The sequence below is a fragment of the Phytophthora ramorum genome, assembly GCF_020800215.1.
Source record: "Phytophthora ramorum isolate Pr-102 chromosome Unknown Phyram_PR-102_s0021, whole genome shotgun sequence".
NCBI lineage: Eukaryota > Oomycota > Peronosporomycetes > Peronosporales > Peronosporaceae > Phytophthora > Phytophthora ramorum.
In genome coordinates, this window is record NW_027150667.1 from 494,359 (window position 1) to 514,553 (window position 20,195).

General features: G+C 54.9%; 6 protein-coding genes across 6 annotated transcripts; 4 read left to right on the top strand and 2 right to left on the bottom strand.

Moving 5' to 3' along the window:
- Positions 1–6,792: 6,792 nt before the first annotated feature.
- On the top strand, positions 6,793–8,496 carry KRP23_14479 (Protein RFT1-like protein; the record flags this gene model as incomplete). The annotated part of the gene is made up of 1 exon (XM_067885304.1): positions 6,793–8,496. The coding sequence occupies one exon, from the start codon at positions 6,793–6,795 to the stop codon at positions 8,494–8,496; it is 1,704 nt and encodes a 567-aa protein (XP_067737494.1).
- A 120-nt stretch (positions 8,497–8,616) lies between these two features.
- Positions 8,617–11,101, top strand: KRP23_14480 (uncharacterized protein; the record flags this gene model as incomplete). The annotated part of the gene is made up of 4 exons (XM_067885305.1): positions 8,617–8,778; positions 8,846–8,913; positions 8,979–9,168; positions 9,245–11,101. The coding sequence occupies 4 exons, from the start codon at positions 8,617–8,619 to the stop codon at positions 11,099–11,101; spliced, it is 2,277 nt and encodes a 758-aa protein (XP_067737495.1).
- Positions 11,102–11,196: 95 nt separating this feature from the next.
- Positions 11,197–11,823, bottom strand: KRP23_14481 (G patch domain-containing protein 4; the record flags this gene model as incomplete). The annotated part of the gene is made up of 1 exon (XM_067885306.1): positions 11,197–11,823. One exon carries the CDS (start codon positions 11,821–11,823, stop codon positions 11,197–11,199), a length of 627 nt encoding a protein of 208 aa, XP_067737496.1.
- A 1,689-nt stretch (positions 11,824–13,512) lies between these two features.
- Positions 13,513–15,150, top strand: KRP23_14482 (Cytochrome P450 86A7; the record flags this gene model as incomplete). Its single annotated transcript, XM_067885307.1, has 1 exon — positions 13,513–15,150. The coding sequence occupies one exon, from the start codon at positions 13,513–13,515 to the stop codon at positions 15,148–15,150; it is 1,638 nt and encodes a 545-aa protein (XP_067737497.1).
- A 398-nt stretch (positions 15,151–15,548) lies between these two features.
- KRP23_14483 (Cytochrome P450 704B1) lies at positions 15,549–17,268 on the top strand (the record flags this gene model as incomplete). Its single annotated transcript, XM_067885309.1, has 2 exons — positions 15,549–16,283; positions 17,245–17,268. 2 exons carry the CDS (start codon positions 15,549–15,551, stop codon positions 17,266–17,268), a joined length of 759 nt encoding a protein of 252 aa, XP_067737498.1.
- A 159-nt stretch (positions 17,269–17,427) lies between these two features.
- KRP23_14484 (putative glycyl-radical enzyme activating enzyme) lies at positions 17,428–19,962 on the bottom strand (the record flags this gene model as incomplete). The annotated part of the gene is made up of 1 exon (XM_067885310.1): positions 17,428–19,962. The coding sequence occupies one exon, from the start codon at positions 19,960–19,962 to the stop codon at positions 17,428–17,430; it is 2,535 nt and encodes an 844-aa protein (XP_067737499.1).
- Between the last annotated feature and the right edge of the window lie 233 nt (positions 19,963–20,195).

Sequence of the window (20,195 nt, forward strand, 5' to 3'; positions counted from 1 at the left end):
GCTCTCTGTCGCGCTGCTGCTGCTCCTGAAGCACACGATCGTGCGCTTCGTCCAGTCGATCACCGGATCATGCCGTGCAAGCCACGGCATGCCCAACACCATATCGAACTTATTGTCCAGTTCCAGGACGATAAGCTCGTCGACGAACTCCTTCTCTTGGTAAGAGAAGCGTACGCGTACGATACGCTTCTCGGTTCTAACAACGACACCCGTTGCTAGCCTCACTTCCAATAGACTTCGAGGTGTTTTCACCTCCTCGAAGTCAAGCCTTGGAAGGCTCTGCAGTCGAACAAAGTTGTTCGACGCTCCACAGTCCACTAGAGCACGAAGAGACTTCTCTCTCTTCGAGCTTACCTTCAGGATGACAAGGTTCGGCTTGTCATCTTGCTTCTTGCAGTGAGATTGACTCTCACTGGGGGCAGCGATCTTCATTGCAGCGTGTCCGATGTCGACACGCTCGATCGCATCACCAGCAGGGCGCCCCGCGCCTACTGGTCCCTTTAGTTTTTTATTGCCCGTGACGATACCCAGTATCGCCACGACGGCTCCTCGCCTCGTGCACAGGTGCTGTGCACTCGCGGGCGTAGTGACCGATGTTTCCGCAGCGGAAACAACGCACATCCGTTGATCCACGACGCTGCTGGTTCCCAGCAGCGGTCGCACTCGAGAGGTCCATTGGTTCGGGACCTCCCGACGGCCTTACCACCGGTCATGGCATCAGCCGCGGGGCGTTCACATGCAGTTTAGCCTGCCGCAGGCTAAACTCTTCTTGCATTGCGAGCGCAATTGCAGCCTCGAGAGTATTGGGATACTCTCGGAAGAGATAGGTCTTCACAGGCCCGTCTCTAAGGCCTTTCATGAACGTGACGACCTTTATCACCTCGTCGATCGGGTTGGTCACGATGTTCGAGACCAAGTACCGTGCTCTTTGGGCGTAAGCATGCACGTCATGCTTGCCCTGTTGCAGATCGAGGAACTCCGCCCTCGATCGGAACTCGTTCTGCGGGGGCTCAAACGCTAGTTTGAGCTCCTCCTTGAAATCCTCGTACGTGCTAAAGCACGTAGGATCTGTGAGTCGGCGTCCGTACGCCCAACTCCTCGCTCGTCCGCCAAGACATGACATGGCGAACGCAACCTTCGACAACGGGTCGACGATACGTCGAGCCGTAATGGTAGTGTCGACCTCGACAAGCCAACGGAGGAGAGGTTCCCCCTCTCTTCCAACGTAGCTGCTTACGTGGAGTTTCAATGACTCCACGCGCGGTGTGGCCGATGGCGACACCGAAGCTCGAGCAGTGGTTGCACGCTGTTCCTTCACGATGAAACCCAGAGCAACACCGTGTTGCTCCGTCGGCGATAGCGTTCGCAACATCGTTGCTACCGCCGCTTCCCCAATGACTGTTGACAGTCGTTGGAGGGCCTCCCACTCTGGTTCCGACACGTGGGGGCAGTCTGCACGCGCAACATGCGTTGCAGACGTGTTTGGGCTACCCACGGACATGTTACTATCCGAGGGCAGGTTCTCAGCCCCGCGTTCGTATTCCATACGAACGTGTTAGTCGGTCGTTGGACGGACTACAAAGTGCTACCAGGTGTAATGGGTCCGCTTAGACCCACTACTTAAGCTTACACGTGTGCGCACGTGTATGAGGAAGCGTAGGAGTAATTTACTTAAGTTCAGTATACTTGTATCCGCAAGTATACTTAAACCTAGATAAAGGAACCGAACGATAGCTTTGGTGCCAAATGAAAACTGTATTGATTGTAAATGGGGTTTCCTCCTAAAGCTGATATTTCTAATGAGAGGTTCTGCCATTGGATGGATGGCAGAACCCCTATCTATTGAATGACTCTCATTGGTAGAAAGGTGATACTTTCTACCAGTCATATGTCTTATGCTATGAATGTGGACCACCCTGTGGAGTGGTCAACCTGAATGTATCCCTTAGTGCATGTTGCACTAAGGTAGGAGGTGAACCGAATGTGTAGTCCCGCTACACAAGATCTCAGCAAGCAAGTGTGCCACTTCCTCGCCCCAGTACTCGACTTGCAGGTCAGCCGCGTGCTCGCCGCTCACTGATGATCGACAAGCGGTCATCCCCGGGCCACAAAAAGCGGAAACTAGGACCATCAAAGAATATGAAGAAGCAGAAGCGGGTATTCACAAAAAGTGAAACCAAACAACTTGAGTATTCCATTATTAAAGCGCACGCTGATAATCATCTCCTTGATCGGCTCGTAGAGAGGTGTTCAATTCGCCGAGGTTTGGAGCTGTTGTGCCCGGGGGTATCGGATTTCTTCCTTCTCGCCGTACTTTAGGCACACGTGTTCAGCAATACCATGCTAGTTGGTGCAAGGAGATGGATAAAAAAGCGCTCAAGTATGTGGTGACAACAACAGAGGGCTGGATCAACCTGCTTTCAGATGTGTGGATGGATATTTGTAAGGAATACTTGCTAGGCTACCAGATGTCGCTTTTTGGAGTTTTACTCACCTACGCTCAACTACCCGCTGAAGATGAACATCATAGAGTAGCAATTGCCAAACAGCTCGAACAAGTACTGGAACAAGTTCAGCAAGAGCAGTGACGTCTTCGAGCCATCGTCACCGATAACACAGGGCAATGTGCACGCGCTCGTCGAATATTGGCAATTCACTGACCGCACATAGTTTTTCTTTTCTGTTTCACCCACGATGTCAAGAACCTTGCCAATGCTGTATTGCGATCTTCGTTTAAAGCTGTGGCAGCCCAAGCAGCAACAGCAGTCAAAATTGTGAGCACTTCGTCTAGTAAATGGCTGGCACGAGCACGCCAAATGATGAAAAAATGCTACGGAAAAACCTTGGCACTACGAACACTGTGTGAAACGGGATGGAACTCGATGCAAGGTTGGTTCGCATCTTTGTTGCGTGTACAGTCAGTATTGCAAATGTTCTACCGCCGGTACAAGAGCTACGAAGATTTTACAGCGCATTTACGAGCTTCTGGTGATCCCCTGTTTTGGGATGATCTCAAGGAAGCAGAAGCTGTTATCGCACCACTGGCTTGCGCATTGCGTAGATTACAGAAAGACGGGGATACGGTTGGAGACGCCGGACTTTCATTTCGCGACATTCACAGAGGATGTCAGCAACATATAACTTGTCGTGATACACTGGTGGCTTGTATCGAGTCTCGTTGGACACAGTGCGAGCAACTGTTGTTCATGCTGGGATTTGCGCTGCATACTTTATACGCCGAAATAGCGAGGAAAACGCCCCATACTGCCGTGTCTGGGATTGGTGCGCTGTGCAAGATTGCGGTTTAACACTACCGTCGGCTGTTCACTAGAGAGGATATCGGCCTGATACGGCGCGATCTTCCCTCTCTCTCACACACACACACACATACACACACAGGCTACACCAACAGAAATTTCGGCTGCTCCCGATAGCACAACCCCTGCTATTAAAGATACAACGGCGCTGGAGGGTAGCGTGAAGGATCCCATTGTGTTTGCTTTACCCCCCCCCCCCCCCCCCCCCCCCCCAGAGAAGAGGGTTGTCGAGACGTGCTGAAAAGAAGGACGAGTCTGGAAAGGAGATAAAAGAAGAAAGTGCGAGCTGTCAAGTTGTGCCACATGGAAATTCTAAGCAGGTCATACACCAGAAGAACTACGATGGCACTAGTCAACAGGTTTGATCTGCCACCTCTCGTAGTCAGTGGACTGCTGGTGGTGCGCAGATACAATGTCGGCAATCGCTGGCCGTCATCAAATCAATTCCGCAGGCTGAGAGGATCCCCAGCCGAAATAAGCCATCGAGGAAAGAAATAATTGCAGATTGCTAGTCAGGTGAAGGGATTATGGCTGCGCGACTTACGAACAGTTGAAGCTGATGAAAAACGTCGTGACATCCAAGAATAACTTCAACTTGGTACAGTTAACAGTCGACTGGATTGACAAAGCGAAGTTCCAAGTTGATTGCATCATGGAACCGTTCAAGGACACCCAGGATGTCACAAAGGTGAGAATTCATTTCGCCGAAATCAGACTGAAAGTCAACAGAAGGTGTACAAAACTAACATTTATGCTCACTGTGTGACTAGATCGACCACAAAAATGCTGTCGAGGATCTAAACCTGGGTCAGTGATACGCCAGGAAACATGCTCAATTTGGTAGCGAGTTCTTAGATTTCCGTGAAAACGTCTGGCTCCACTCTAGCTCTATTATTGGGGTCCGTTTCATGCTGCGACAAACGTACCTAGGTATTGGTGTCGTCAATTCTCGATTTCTAGACATTGAAACGATGGAGCAAAGGACTCGTCTCGCTCAGTCGTATGAGGTAGCTATACCTGGTAACTAAAGCGTCTTCCGCGTTGTCAACCTCGGCCATCAGTGGGGTGCATTCTTTGTCAACGCATGGGAAACAATCGATCCTATACAATTGAAGAGCAACATCACCACGATGGAGAATGCATTGCGGACGGTCGTTGAGCCGGTGCTGAATATGACGGATCAGCTCCAGTTTGATGTCATTTCTGGCTGTGTGCAGCATGACAGCTCGTCGTGTGGATTGTGGTGTTTGGAGGTGCTGGAACTACTGCTGTTTGGAGCAACGCCAGAGAAGTGGAGTAACTATTGAAGTGATTCACTTTATGGAGTCGTCACATACCTGCGCATGCGATAGCAAATGGGCTTCAGAGCCACTTCAGTGTGATTGTTGATGAAGGGGGCGGGGGAGAGTAGGATGGAATCTGCTCGTGTTTGGTAGCAGCATCAACACTTGGATGGCTGCATTCTGTACGGCTTTTGTTCTCAACACGATATACATAACGCGTGGAGCTTAGAGTTTTTTGCGAGGTGGTATGGTGTAGCCCGTTTACGTCGACCTTACATTTCAGAAAATATAAATGTGTTATCATTTTCATACTGAAATGCCATATGAAATCCTATAATCTATATAAAGCACGCTTTCAGGAAGAGATCTTGGTTCGTTCTTTTCTGGTTACTCCTATGAAAAGATCCCGATACAGCGTACCCATACTCGTAAACTACACCTTTTACCAGGCAAGTTGAGCACTTTCACAAGCAAAACGGATTTGGCCAGCTTGTGCAACTTAATAATTTAACGAAAAAAGGACGCTTGTCAGGCGAAGTGGTTTTCTGATATATGTTTCCAATGCAAAGTGGTTTATATCAAAACTACTTTCCTAGCTCCATGTCTTCCCCACGCTCGGCAAGAAAAATGCTTTTGAAGCAGTGGCGCTCCATACACCAGACCAGTCGCTGGGTAAGGACTTCCTTGCTACTCTCTACGGCCTCCTTCATGAGCGCCATTCTGGTCGCAGTCAGCGAGTTATACTGGCCTCGTACTAACAACTCACGCCGCTTGGCTGCAAGATGCAACTTCATGCGCGCCTTCAGCACGCTGAAGCACCCTTAGATTGCGTTGCACATCGGGCTGTACGGTGCCAGCCGTAGAATAACCAGCTTGTTGCTGTTGACGATGCCATCGGTGACAAGCTGCTCGCGTGCCATTGTCTCTACCTGGCTGTGGGCGGGGGCGTTGTCGGTAATCACGATGACCATTTTGCCGACACAACACTCCTTGTACTCGTCACTGTTGAGCGCAGCAACGAACAGGTCCGCGACAAAGCGTGCATTCACCTCCATGTGAACGGAGCCGTCGTGCGTACGCAGCAATACTAGCCCGTTGCCTGGTGATACACCACACTGAACGTGGAGATTCTTGCCTTTCGACGCCGGAAGGGTCACGACGGCACGCTCGCCTACACGAGCCTAGCCTTGGTTGCGTAACAGGTAGATGTTGGAATTTGTTTCGTCGTAGTAGACGATCTTGTCCCCGGCCGCCACGTGCGCGTTGACCGCCTTCGCGAACGCCATTCGCTTATCCTTGTTCACGGCATTATTCATGGCGGCCTTCTCAATTCGGACTCTCTTGACAGTGTACAACATGCCGTGTAGAGCGCGGTGGATGGAGGTGATGCTCACGTCCACCGACAAGTCGCTCAGCAGTCTGTCTTTCATGACGGTCATGGTCATGTCCACCTGCTCATCGAGGTACTCCTCGAGCTTGGACATGACCTCGATCGTCATCTTGACGCACACAGTCCACACGCCGCCACGCGGATGGTGCTCGATGCTGCCCTTAGCTGCGATGCGCCGCGCAGTAGTGACAGACACAGCATTGCTAACCGCAACGTCCAGCCAATCTTGGCCAGCCAAAAACGCGTCGAGTACGCGCTTTTTTGCGCTGTTGCGCTCAAAGTGCTTGGCTTCGCGCGATACAAGGGGCGGTGCTTGGGGCGTCGCAGACGTGGGCGGCGGGGTCATTGTTGGAGAGCTGCTTGGGGAGGCTTGGGGAGGGAGGTGGTGCACACGCAAATGAAGGAGTGTCTGCATGGAGACCATGGGCGGCTTCGCCAGTATATCGAGTGGCTCACGTTGCTTCCACACCACTTTGGTTGGAAAAAATATGGTGCCAAACCGCATTGGCTGTAAAACCTTATTTTTGGTGAATTAATAAAACCTCGATTGATCGCTTTGCTTGTGAAAGTGCTCAACTTGCCTGGTAAAAGGTGTACACGCTATCCGTATACTATTCGCGTGACCATATTCTGTTCCCATTAGTATCAAGTTCATACCCATCCATCTCCGGCGATTTGCTCACCATTTTCTCGTTTCATTTTCTGTTGTTAGGCTAGTAAAATCTGTGACTTGTGGTGGACATGTGACATGTGGTGGATATGTGGTCCACATCGCCCTGGAAACGGTGCGCCACGTCAGACAATGAGCTCCACTGGCGGGGTCCTGTCCCGCGCCGTGCGTGGCGGCTCGTACCGCTTCCTACAGCGTCTGTTGACGTTCGCCGCCAACTCTCTCGTGCTGCGTAAACTTCACCTCAATGTGACGGGCGCCGTGACTGTGCGTCTTGAACTCGCGCTCGCCTCCATTTTCCTACTGCGCGACGGATTCCGGTTAGCGTTTCTACGGATGCCGTCGCTCGACTCCAACAATGGGGGGACGCATTTGCAGCAACTAGTGAACGTTGCGTGGCTGTCTACGACCATCAGCTGGGCGGTGGCTACTCTAGTGCTCGCGTACGCGGCGGTTCGCGATTCATCGGAGCCTTTGGGCGGTGACGAGGCGTTGGCAGGTTATTCGACGGTCTTGGCCATGTACTGCGGCGCAGCAATGATCGAGGCACTGGCCGAGCCAATGTTCGTGCTGGCCCACGCCAGTGTGTTGGTGAGTTGGCAGGTGGCGGCTCAAAGCGCCGCCTTTTTGGTGCGAGCGGCGGTGCAGTACGTTGGTGTGGTGGTGCTCGAGTTGAGCTTGACGGCCTATGGAATTGCAGAGTTGTCGTACGCGATGACATTGCTGGTGATGTTTGGCGTCCTCTTCTGGAGGAGGATTGATCGTGCTTCGAAAGAGGGAAGAGGTTTCGCGTTGACAAGCATGAGGCAATTGCTGCCTGGAAAGCCCGAGGGAGGAGGAGATTGGTGTCATCGTGAGCTCATGACGCTGTTGGTGCCGCTGAGTGTGCAGAGTGGAGTCAAGTATTTGCTGGCGGAAGGGGACAAGTGGGTGCTCGCGGGCTTCGCGTCGCTGCAGCACATGGGGGTGTATGGTCTGGTGTCGAACTTGGGCTCGCTTGTGCCAAGAATTGTGTTTTTGCCCATTGAGGAGGCGACCAAGACGATCTTCAGCAAGCTGGCGCTGGCTCAGAAACACAAGAGTGATAATAAAGATGACTTGGAGAACAAGAAGCGCGGGCTGTCGGATGGAAAGACGTTGCTGCTGGTGCTGCTCAAGCTGATGAACCTGGTGGGGCTTGTGTTCGTATGCTTCGGCACTAGCTACGCGTACACGTTGGTTCTGCTTCTGTACGGAGCTGAAAAGGCTCAACAAGGTGTGGGGGCGGCATTGGCTGTTTACTGTGCTTACATCCCGTTCTTGGGTGTGAACGGAGTTTGCGAAGCTGTGGTGCACGCTATCGGCGACGATCACGAACTCATGCGACTTAACAAGCTGCTTGGTGTGTTCTTCGCCATCTACGCAATCAGCGCACTTGTTTTCATGCAAGTACTCGACTGGGGAACCCTGGGGCTTATCCTGGCCAACTGCGTCAACATGGGCTGTCGTATTCTCTACTGCCTGAAGTTCCTGGCTTCGTACTTCCGTCAGACAGCTTCTACGAGCAAGACCGGCAATGATTTCATTGATGGACTGGCCTTTTGGCGCCAGTCATTGCCCGATCGGCTCGTTGTGGTAGCATTCTTGACATCTTTAGTGGTGACTGTGACATCGCAACAGGTACTGCTGCATTCTGAGTCCGATGGTTCGATCTCATTGATGCGGCACATGCTGCATGTGGCCCTGGGGGCGATTTGCTTCGGTGGAACGGTCCTGACGCTCTACATCAAGGAGCGGCATCTGCTCGGCGTTCAACTGGCTGCCCTTCGTGGGCAAAACAAGTCTCATGACGACTAGAGATTCTTGGAATTGATCCCTCCGTAATGGATTAGCTTTGCGTTTCCCAGTTTGGGGCATCTTGAAGCGTCGTCGTGCTTGTCTAGCGTGAACGTCCTTATATGGCCACTTCGCAGGAAAATGAGTAGGCGCCACGTATTTGGTGGCGCTCTGCGTGCTAAGCAGGAGTCGACCAAGTCAGAGTCAGCGAGCAATGCGAAAGTGGAAAGACCATCGCTGGGCTTTTTGACTTCGCTCTCAGCGGAGCAAGAGCGTCGGCAAGCTCGAGAAGAGCTCAAACAGGTAAGGAGTGCAGGTCCAATTGATCCGCTTCTTGGTCTCCGATAAGCTGGCTCACGCATACATGCAGATGCCTCTGTTGTCGCCTTGGACCAGTTACAAGGCGCATGAGCCCTCGTTCACTGATGAGCTCAACCAGTAAGGGAGATCAGTTGTCGAGTTGCTGAAATCTCATACTGACAAATCGAACTCTCACGCCGTAGAGAACTCGCGCAACGTGTTCAAGATCAAGTGCTGGATAAACTGTCTGCGCTTCAAGGACGATTAGAAAAACTCCAAGCTCACCGCGAGGCCTCTGGTGTGTTGCCAAGTTCTACGCTGGACACGCTGCTCCAAAGTCGCCTGATTGTTGAGGCCAAGCGCAAGGTGGTTCCAGCACAAATCGCCGAAAACGTGGGAGCCCTCCTGTTTATCTTGGGTAATTATCGTCTGCTGATCCATCTTCCGTTTGCTTGTCATTTCCTGCTAGACGATCGCGGCGATGCGTGCTGCTAGTCTGCATATCACACCCACGAGGGAGGCGCCTGCCCAGACAGTGATGAGTGTAAGCAAACGCCGCGAGCATCGATCAAACTCGGTTGCAGCCATGGCCGCAACTAGCAGCGGTCTGCACAAGAACTCACGGGTCAAACCCAGCAGCATTATCTCACCTCGGGCTCGCGCTGTCACCGATGATATCGATGTGTGCCGGAGGCAACATCGATCCAGCTCAGCAGCAAAGAATTCTCTTGAAAGTGGCACCACCGATCGAGATGAGGTTGACCAAGCCAGACGCTCTTCGCAGTTGTTGTGCGTACAGTTCCCAAAGTACAGCGAGATACCAGATTCGCTCGAGAACAATGACGACAGCTTGGGAAAGGATGAGGAGCAGCAGGCGATACATTTTCGATCACGGCCTGTGGCACCCTCGGCAGTAGAAGATGCCGGTACAGTCGCGACAAAGCGCGAGCCGCACGAACCACGGGTGCGCTACATCATGTCAACTCGTCTCGGAGCTTTGCCACCAACAAAAGGTATTCTAGACGAATATCCGATCCCAAAGGAGGTGTTGGATGCGCTAGAACGCCATCGACACTTTCATGTGGACGACTCCTCTCCTCTCACCGCGTTCGAGCCACTACGATTGCCTCCTCCCGCTCCAACGGAGCTTGGCGAAGACGCTCCTCCTCACAGTGCTGGAGCCAATGCCGAATGGGAATGCTTCTACAGGCAATCGGTCCCTCTTGAGCGCTCTCCAGTATCGTTCGTGTTGGCATCATTGGCTGTCGCTCCAGAAAAACCTCTCCCTGCGCCCACCGACCTCTTCCATCAACAAGCACTCGTCGCTGCAGCAGCGGATGACACACTACTTCTGAATGAGGTTCGCCGCCTGTACGACAGCACGCACGATGCGCACCACGACTTTCGAGCTAAGCTGCACCGCCACCTCGACCTTCAGTATCTCGTGGACTTATCCTTCCGTAGTTCGCTGACCTCGGCGAGCTATTTCGTCGACGACGAAGACGAGAGCGAGCAGACTGGTGGTAGCAATGTCGAACCAAATGTGCAGATCCCCTCTCACCTGCGTAGACAGCGCATGATCAGCACTGCAGATAGCGAAGCGGCTGGTGCTTCTACCAAATGGAAGTTCCTCCTGAACGGTGTGCACCGCATGGCGAATCGACGTGGGGCGATCTCTGTTGCAGCGAAGAGCGAGGTCTCAGTTCGTGCACAGCGCAATGACCTCCTCGTCCAACTTTGCACTCTCACTCCGCAGGATGTCGAGTTCCTTACCTTGTGGTATGGCTACAGTCCAGATGTGGAAGCCGAGGCGATCGCGACAGCTGGCACTGGAGACGGTGAAGGTGGAGGCGTGCGCTTGGACCCCGTCCCCATGAATCCCTATTGGAGCGCTCGTTTCGAGCTCGCGTGGAAGCAGTTGGCGCTGTCGACGACGGAAAGGCTGGACCTAGCCATCAAGTACTCCTCCCTTGGATATTCAACCAAACTCCCGGACGCTGTAGCACTCTGGGAAACTGCGGGTGCCCTCATCACAGAGCACGAAGACTTGTTGTGTCTGGTGCACTCGACTCTCTCAGGTCCTCGACGACATGCCGCTGCCAGCCTCGCCGAAGACACGGCCATGCTTCAGGCTCTACTCGCCAGCGCTGCACATGTCCGCGAAATTCTCCTGCTCACGTACGTCGAAGTCGGCGACTTCGTCACCTACCAAGGTAACTTCTACCTGTCCAAAATGGAGCGCGACGCCACCGAAATCCGGCGCCTAATGGGAGAAATCGGCGACTCAAAGTCCAACCAGCTCCAACCCGCCACAGCAACAAAGTAACATCCCACCCTCTTACCTGTAGTAACCAAGCATCAAAGTAAATTCATTTAACTACACAACAAGGTTAGCAGACATCGCCAGCAGCAGCAGGTCAGTCATACCTCCTTCTTGTGTTTTTTGCTCTTCTTCTTAAGTTTCCTGGCCCGTTTATTGGCCTTCCTCACCTTCTCCTCTTCATCCGTCACATCGCTGCTCGTGGTGACAGGCTCCTCTCCTTCTTTCTCCTTCTTCAGCTGCAGAGCGTCGCGTTTCAATTTTCCCTGACAAGACCCGTAGGCTCTGCGGCCAAAGAGTTTGCCGCCAGTGGCCGCGAACAGCTCTTCATCTGTAGGGACGCGGAACTTGTGATTGGCTCCTTCCTCCCGCTTCCTCTTCTTGTCCTTCTTCTTCTTTTTCTTCTTCTTGTCCTCGTCCGACGACGCGTCCACCACGATCTTACTGGCCATGCGGTCGTATACGTTGTACCACCACTGGTTCTGCTGCTCCACGGCCGCTTGCTTCTCGGCGCCCACGCCCTGCAGCTCCTCGCGCCGCTTCACCTTGACGTGCGACTTGACGCCCTGCTCGTTCTTGCCCAGGCCCTTGCCGGCCGACCAGCCCATCTTCTCCATCTGCCGCCGCGCAAAGTCCGACACTTCAGCTGCCGCACCTTCGTTCGCCATGCCGCCCAGTTTGTTCAGGAACTTCTTGCCCACGAGGGGCACCGCCGCCTCAGACGCCATTGTCTTATATATACAAGACGGACAAAGTGGAAGTGAGCGATTGGCGGAGCGAGCGCAGACTCGGATGTAGTGACAATATGTGTACATTTGGTGTCAATCGGCTATTACCACCGAATGATGCTAAACTGTAGCCATCTCGATGCCACGGATTGGACGGAGACTCGATAGCTTCGCTCCATGATCACCCTTTGGAACAAGCGCTAGATGAAGCGCGCCGCATTTCTGTCCAATGTTTCACGACGCCAGCTTGGCTGTAGAAGCTCCAGTGGAAGTGCACTGTTATAAGAAGCTATTGGATCTGGCCAAGGAACGCACCATGTACTCAGCTAGGGTGTTTTTATCCTTAAGTTAGCAGCTCGACTTCTGCAATGCATCCGTACAACTGAATCACTGTGGCGGTCAATTTGACGCACGAAACGCGAAGTAACCGAGAGAAGAGCGTCAATTGAACGGATCGTTAGTTTTATGAGCAAGACTCCTCTCTCAAATCAATATCGTGACTCGCTCCCTTAGCATCTCGGTATCGCTGCACCTAGCTTTCAATCTCAGGCCACAGACGCGACACCAAGCAAACGTCGGCCCCCTTCCTGGTGGGGTACAAGACGACACCAGAGTGCAAACTCAAGACCGGTCCACCGAGCACCGACTCGTCCGCCTTGTCAATCTGCGTGGAGGATCAAGTCCTCCGAATAAATTGCAGGATTTCGATAGAAAAATGACGACTGGGCGCCTAATGGGCCACTCGGATTCGTGGCGAACGCTGCCTTCTGGAGGCAAGCAATAGTCCAAGTTGGGAAGGGGGATCAAGAACGGAGCTCTGGTCACCCCCTCTCACCTTCATCAGCCCTACGGACAGCTTCGGGAAATCTTGGACGTGCTCACACTCGACTGGCGTGTCGACCCCCTCCCCCTGCCCCGTTAGCTTGCACTTGAGATTGCACGTAGTCCAGGAGGACTTCTTCCGCTCGAAATGAAAACCCCCGATTGACGCTCAGCTACGTCGGTCCTCAAGAGCATGGGTCATGCGCGTTCACGGGCTTCATTGCTTTGCGCGTCGAGGGATCAGAGCACGCGAGGCGTAGGACCCGTCGTCTGCGTGCAAGTGTCAAAAGGAATCGATCGACTCCAATTTCCTCGAAAACTCTACACTGTAACAAGCAGCTGCCCCCCTCGAAGGCTAATCGATGCATGCTCTTCGAAACGAAGTGCTTCCATTACCTGCTGGTTGCATGAACCAACGCCAACGTCCAAATACACGGTGACCACTGCGATGCTCCTATCAACCAGGCAGCTGGAACTGGCAGTAAAAAGCAAAAGTCACCGACCCACTAAAAACTCGATGCCTGCACCTAACCAACTACGTGCAGCACGGACAAATCACAGTGAAATTGGCGGTGTGGCCACGTGCGGTCCCGACACCTTCTTGGGCACGTTCCTAGTGCCCTCTCCCTCTCGTGCTGGAGGTTCACTCCGCAATCCGTTGGTGCAGGCCAAGGCAATTCGACGAGGAGACCCACCCACGTCTTTGGCGCGAGCTTGGCCCACATTCGTGCACTTGCTCTTGCTCCTGTCCCTCGAGCAGCTCGCATCACAGTGGAACCGACCGCCTCGTCCGCACGACGGCAGCAAGCCAAGCCATTTCGAGCTCATTTCCAGTCCAAGACTTTGTTGCCCAGGCACTACTGTACCATGCTGCAGTCGTTCTTCGAAGACAAGTTGAGTTTCCTCGGCCCGGTGGTGCCCGGTCTCATCGCTGCGGCGGTTGTCGTCGCCGTCTACTACTCCACCAGCTCAACTCACGTGTCGCCCATCGGGGACAACGAGGTATGCGATGGCAAAGTGAAGCCCAAGCGCGTACGCTACCTGCCGTCCAAAATCCCCGTTCTGGGCAACGCCATTGAACTTCTGAGCAACGCGGAGCGGATGCACGACTGGATCGCCGACCAAATCGTCCCCTTTGACGGAGAACCGTTCACCTTGAGCCTGCCTGGCAAGGACGACATGATGTTCATCGCCAAACCGGAACACATCGAGCAAGTGCTCAAGACGCAGTTCGACAACTTCCCCAAGAGCCAGCACATTCACGACCTCTTCTTCGATTTGCTCGGAGATGGCGTTGTCATCACCAACGGAGAGACCTGGAAGCGTCAGCGCCGAGTGCTCGTGAACCTCTTCAGCGCTCGCGCTCTGCGGGAGCACATGACGCCTATTTCGCAGAAGTACGTGGTGCAGTTGCGGAAGATTTTCGAGGAGGCGGCGGCGTCCAAGGAGCCCATGGACGCCTTCGGACTCATGCACCGCTACACGCTCGACGTGTTTGCCGAGATCGGCTTCGGCACGGAAATGAAACTGCTGGAAGGACGCTACCAGCCATTTGCTGAAGCTATCGAGGAGTCCCAGTACATTGTGTCTGCGCGCTTCAAGCAGCCCGATGCGCTGTGGAAGATCAAGCGCTGGCTGAACATCGGCAGCGAGAAGAAGCTGCGCCACGCAGTGCAAGTCATCGACGAGCACGTGATGGGGATTATCTCCGGCGCCATCCAGCGTCGTCAACAGCGCGTCGAGGCGGCCAGGTCCGGCAAGGAAGCCAAGCCGGTTGATAGGGATATCGTGTCAATCATCCTGGACTCGATGGAGTCGAACAACCAAGTCGTAGACCCCGTAGAGGTGCGCAACATCGCCGCTGCTGCGCTTATCGCTGGGCGAGACACAACGGCCGATGCCTTGGGTTGGCTCATCCACGTGTTGAGCGAGAACCCGCGCGTGGAGGCCAAGCTGCGCTCAGAGCTGCTGGCACACCTGCCCAAGCTGGCAACGGACATCGACTACGTGCCGTCCGCGGAGGAGCTGAGCCAGGTGCACTACCTCGAGGCGACGATCCGTGAACTGCTGCGTATTCTGCCGGCGGGTCCCGCGATCGCCACGCACTGCGTCCGTGACACGGTGTTCCCCGACGGCACGTTCGTGCCCAAGAACACGGACATTGGCATTTCGTTCTACACGACTGGCCGGCTGTCGGGTGTCTGGGGCGAGGACGTGAGCGAGTTCAAGCCCGAGCGGTTCCTGGACGCCGACACCGGCGAGGTCGTCAAGGTGTCGTCGTCCAAGTTCTGCGCGTTCAGCGCGGGCCCGCGCATCTGCGTGGGCAGGAACCTGGCGTTCCTCGAGATGAAGATCGTGATTGCCAACATCTTGGGCCGCTTCCACCTCGTGCCGGAGCCCGGCCAGAAGCCCGCGTACACGCAGGGCATCACACTGGGTATGCAGACTCCGCTCATGATGCGCGTCGAGGCCGTTAGCTCGCAAGACTCGAGCGTTGCAGCGTAGTGTAAAGCTGCAGCGAACGATGCATAAGTATTCGTAGCAAGTCGATCCATATAATACCGACCAAGTTGAAGTGCCCTGAGCAATAAAGTCCCATCAAGTTCATACCGGCACTTGCACATGTTGGTCACCAACGGAATGGAGGTTTCGCACTTCGACCAGATGCCGACACCTCGCAGACGATTCCGATGGTGTCTCTCGAGTGCAAATCGGATGGCGTACGTGGCGGGTCCTATACAACACGACGGCGAGGAAGGTTCCCGCTGCAATTCGGTAGAGATTGAGACCTTGATCGCTCCCGCCATCATCTCTTTGCCGCGATCGTTTGTCCTGGATCGCCGACCGCCACACTGCAATCGTCGAGATCAGGTGCACCTCCTTCAGACTTTCGCTGTCCGACGATGCTGCAGTCCATGTTCAAGTCCCCCGTGGTACCGAGTCTCGTCACTGCGGCAGTGCTCGTCACGCTCTACTGGACCAAGTCGGCCAAGGTCTCCGCTAAGATCAAGGGTGACAAGGTCAAGAGCGCCGTCATCCTGCCGAGTACGCTGCCCGTGCTGGGCAATGCTGTCGAGCTCGCGTCCAATGCAGCGCGCATGCACGACTGGCTGGCCGACCAGTTCGCCACCACGGACGGCGAGGCATTCATCGTGCGTCTGCCCGGCAAGGACGACATGATGTTCATCGCCAAGCCGGAGCACCTGGAGGCAGTGCTCAAGACGCAGTTCGACGTCTTCCCCAAGAGCGAGTACATCCACGATGTGTTCTGCGATATGCTGGGCGACGGCATCGTCGTGACCAACGGAGAGACCTGGAAGCGTCAGCGCAACGTCGTCGTCGGCCTCTTTAGTGCTCGTGCTTTGCGTGAGCACATGACGCCGCTCGTGCAAAAGTACACGGTGCAACTCGTCGACATCTTGGCCGACGCGGCGGCTTCGAACGCTCCTCTCGACGTGTTCGACCTGCTGCACCGCTACACGTTCGACGTGTTCGGCGAGATCGGCTTCGGCGCCAGAATGGGCTCCATGAAGGGAGCCTTCCAGCCGTTCGCAGAGGCCATGGATGAGGCGCAGTTCCTTGCCGGCAAGCGCTTCAAGCAGCCGATGTGGTACTGGAAGCTGCGACGCTGGCTCAACGTGGGCGACGAGAAGAAGCTGAGGGAGAACGTGCGCGTGATCGACGAGCACTTGATGGGCATCATCGCCGATGCCATCGAGCGTCGTCGCATTCGCGTGGAGCAGAAGAAGGAAGGTCGTGCTGCAGCACTCGCCGACAAGGACATCGTGTCGATTGTGCTGGACACGATGGACACCAAGGGCCTGCCTGTCAACCCCGTCGAAGTCCGCAACATCGCCTTGGCGTCGATTATCGCCGGCCGCGACACCACTGCCGACTGCATGGGCTGGCTATTCCACCTGCTCAGCCAGAACCCGCGTGCCGAGGCGAAGCTGCGTGAGGAGGTCTTGGCCAAGATCCCCCAGCTCAGTGCTGACAAGCACTACACCCCGACCGTGGAGGACATCAACAAGGTGCCGTACCTCGAGGCTTGCATTCGCGAGCTGCTGCGTTTGTACCCGCCTGCACCGTTGATCACCACGCACTGCATCAAGGACACCGTCTTCCCGGACGGGACGTTTGTACCCGCGAAGACGGACATCGGCATTGCACTGTTCTCAGCTGGTCGCTTGACGAGTGTCTGGGGCGAAGACGCCTTAGAGTTCAAGCCCGAGCGATTCCTTGACACCGAGACCGGTGAGGTCATCTCAATGACTGCGACCAAGTTCTCTGCTTTCAGCGCTGGTCCGCGTATCTGCGTTGGCCAGAACTTGGCTTTCATCGAGACCAAGATCGTGATTGCCAGCATTGTCAGCCGCTTCCGCATGACACCCGAACCTGGGCAGAACGTCGCCTACACGGAGGGTATTTCTCTCGGCATGATGGATCCACTCATGATGCGCCTTGAGTCGGTGAACTAGTCGTGTTCTGGTGCTTATTGCAGTGTAGGCTTAATTGAAAGAGTGAAGAGCGTGTAGGTTGAAGAAGAAGTTGCCATTCAAGAAAGCTAATTTGTTTAACATATTCGACCGAGTGTAGTAGGTAGAACTGGAAGTAGTTGGCTAGCAGCGACGTCGACATGATTGTGAACGTGACGAGCTATCGAGGACACGGAGGCGACTAACACAAATCATGTTGCGAAGAAGCTGAAACACGATCAAAGAACGAGCGCTGTCATCTATTTTACAGTTACGAATTCATGTAGGCATACCATCACTTGGGCGCTCACAGCTCCTTGGCAGTCTTGACAAGCTCCTCGAACTCCTCCTCGCTGTGCTCCTCGTGCTTACGGAACTTGGCATCGATGCAAGTCTCCGACGCGCGGAATCGCTGGAGCTTCGGAGTTTCGCCGATCAACCCCTTGATCACTGCGATGTCCTCAATATCGACCAGGCCAGGCACCACCGTCGTGCGGAACTCGTGCTTCACGCCAGACTTCTTGATCATTTCGATCGACTTCTTCAGCAGCTTGGGGCGAAGTGCTTTTCCTGCGACCTCAGCATAGCGCTCGGGGTCCGCCTTCACATCCATCGCGACAAAGTCGACGAGTTTCTCTTCAAAGACCTTCTGCAGCACGTTCGGGTTGCTCCCGTTCGAGTCGAGCTTGACAGTGATTCCACGTTCCTTAGCCCGCCGCAGGAACGGCATCAAACCGGACTGGATCGTGGGCTCGCCGCCGCAGATCACCAAGCTCCTGTGCTCCGTGGAAGCCACGTAGTCCAGAATCGCATGCGGGTCCAAGTCCTCGGGCTTCTCATTCACCAGATCGCTGTTGTGACACCACCCGCACTTGAGGTTGCAGCCCTTGGTGAACAGGATCGACGCCACGGGCTTGCCTGGGAAGTCGGTATACGTGGTCTTGGTGAAGCCGCCAATCTGAAAGTCGATCGGCTCGTTCTCGATCGCAGTGTAGATCTTGCGCATGCTGAACTCGACCTTCTTACCAGCGTTCCAGTCCGACACGGGGCGGAAGTAGCCCACGATGCGCGAGTAGACCAGCGATTTCTCACCACACTGAGGACACTCGAAGTGCTCGCCAGCCAGGTAGCCGTGGGTACGGCAAATGCTGAACGTTGGTGTCAGGGTCACGTACGGGATCCGGTACCTGGTCGTGATCGACCGGACGAGATCGCGCGCTTGCGTCCAACTCGAAAGACGTTCGCCCAGGAACGCGTGGAACACAGTACCGCCCGTGTATTCCGTCTGGAGCGATTCCTGGTGAGTCAGCGCCTCGAACAAATCGTCTGTCGAGTCCACCGGCAGCATCGTCGAGTTCGTGTAGAACTCCGGTAGTTTGGCCTGCGGGAACAGCTCGTGGTCGATCTTCGCGAGTTTGTAGCACGTGGACTCGGCAGGGGTAGCCTCCAGGTTGTACAGGTGCTTGGTCTCGAGTTGGATCTGCTGCAGCTCGTCCTTGATGAACTGCAGCACGCTTCCAGCAAAGTCCTTGTTGTGGTAGATGCCACGACCCAGCAGGATCGAGCAGGCCTCGTTCATGCCGATGACGCCGATCGTGGAGAAGTGGTTGGCCCAGTAGCTCTTGGCACGCTGGTACACGCTCTTCAGATAGAAGCGCGTGTACGGGTACAGCTCCATGTTGGACTCGATCACCTTGCGCTTGGTCTCGAGCGATTCCTTGGCAACGGCGATCGTCTCCTTGACAACCTCGAAGAACTTGGGCACTGACTTCGCACGCAGAGCCAGGTTGGGCAAGTTGAGCGTCACGACGCCCAGCGAACCGGTCAGCGGCGTGGCACCGAAGATGCCACCCGCCCGAGTGTGGAGCTTGCGGGTGTCAAGACGCAGACGGCAGCACATGGATCGGAAGTCCGCGGGATTCAGGTCCGAGTTGATGAAGTTGGCGAAGTAGGGCACGCCGTACTTGGCCGTCATCTCCCACATGGGCTTGAAGCGAGGAGACTCCCAGTCGAACTCCTTGGACAGGTTGTAGGTCGGAATGGGGAAGCTGAAGATGGATCCGTTGCCGTCGCCCTGGATCATCACCTCGGCGAACGCCTTGTTGAACATGTCGATCTCCTCCTGGAAGTCGCCGTACACCCACGCGGGGTGCTGCTTGCCGCCAATGATCACTGGTTGCTCAGCCAGGACACTCGAGCATACCAAGTCGAGCGAGATGTTGGTGAACGGAGCCTGGAACCCGCTGCGGGTGGGCACGTTCAACGAGTACACGAACGACTGAATGAACTTGAAGACGTCCATGTAGCTAAGCTCGTCCACGCGAATGAACGGAGCGATGTACGTGTCCAGGTTCGACAGCGCCTGAGCGCCGGCCATTTCCCCCTGGAGGGTGAAGAGAAAGTTGACAATCTGGTTCAGCGCCGTGTTGAAGTGCTTGGGCGGACGGCACTGCAGCTTGTTGGGCACACCGCCGAAGCCGTGGATCAGGATGTCCTCGGTGCTCCAGCCGGAGCAGTAAGCACTGAGGTATCCCAGGTCGTGGATGTGGAAGCGGTTCTCCTTGACGAACTCGCGTACCTTGTCCGAGTAGAGTTTGTGCAGCCAGTACTCCTCGACGATGCTGGTGGCAATGTGCTGGCTGAGACCTTGCAGCGAGAACGTCACGTTCGAGTTCTCAGCGGCCTTCCACGTGATCTTGTCCAGGTACTCGTCAATGACCGGAGACGCCGCAGTCGCGAGCACCGTGGACGTGTTCAGAGTGGGCAGACCTTCCGTCTTGACGGGGTTGGCGGGGTTCACCTCCGTGTAGACGTCTTCAATGCTGGAACGGGAAGGGGCCATGGTCTACGAATGTTGTGTATGTTGGAGACACTTGGTCAAATGGAATATGAGGTTGGTTCTGGTGGAGAGAGCTCTAAGGTAATACCAGGTTGGCTGGCCACCATGTCATGTGCATCACCTGGCTCGCGGCTTCTTTAGCGCGGGGTGGCGGACATGCAGGCCATTCCGGTGCTTCCTACCGAAAATCTGGCGCGCTTTCGAGCTGAAGCTGCTCGTTTGGGCGCGAGCGCGCG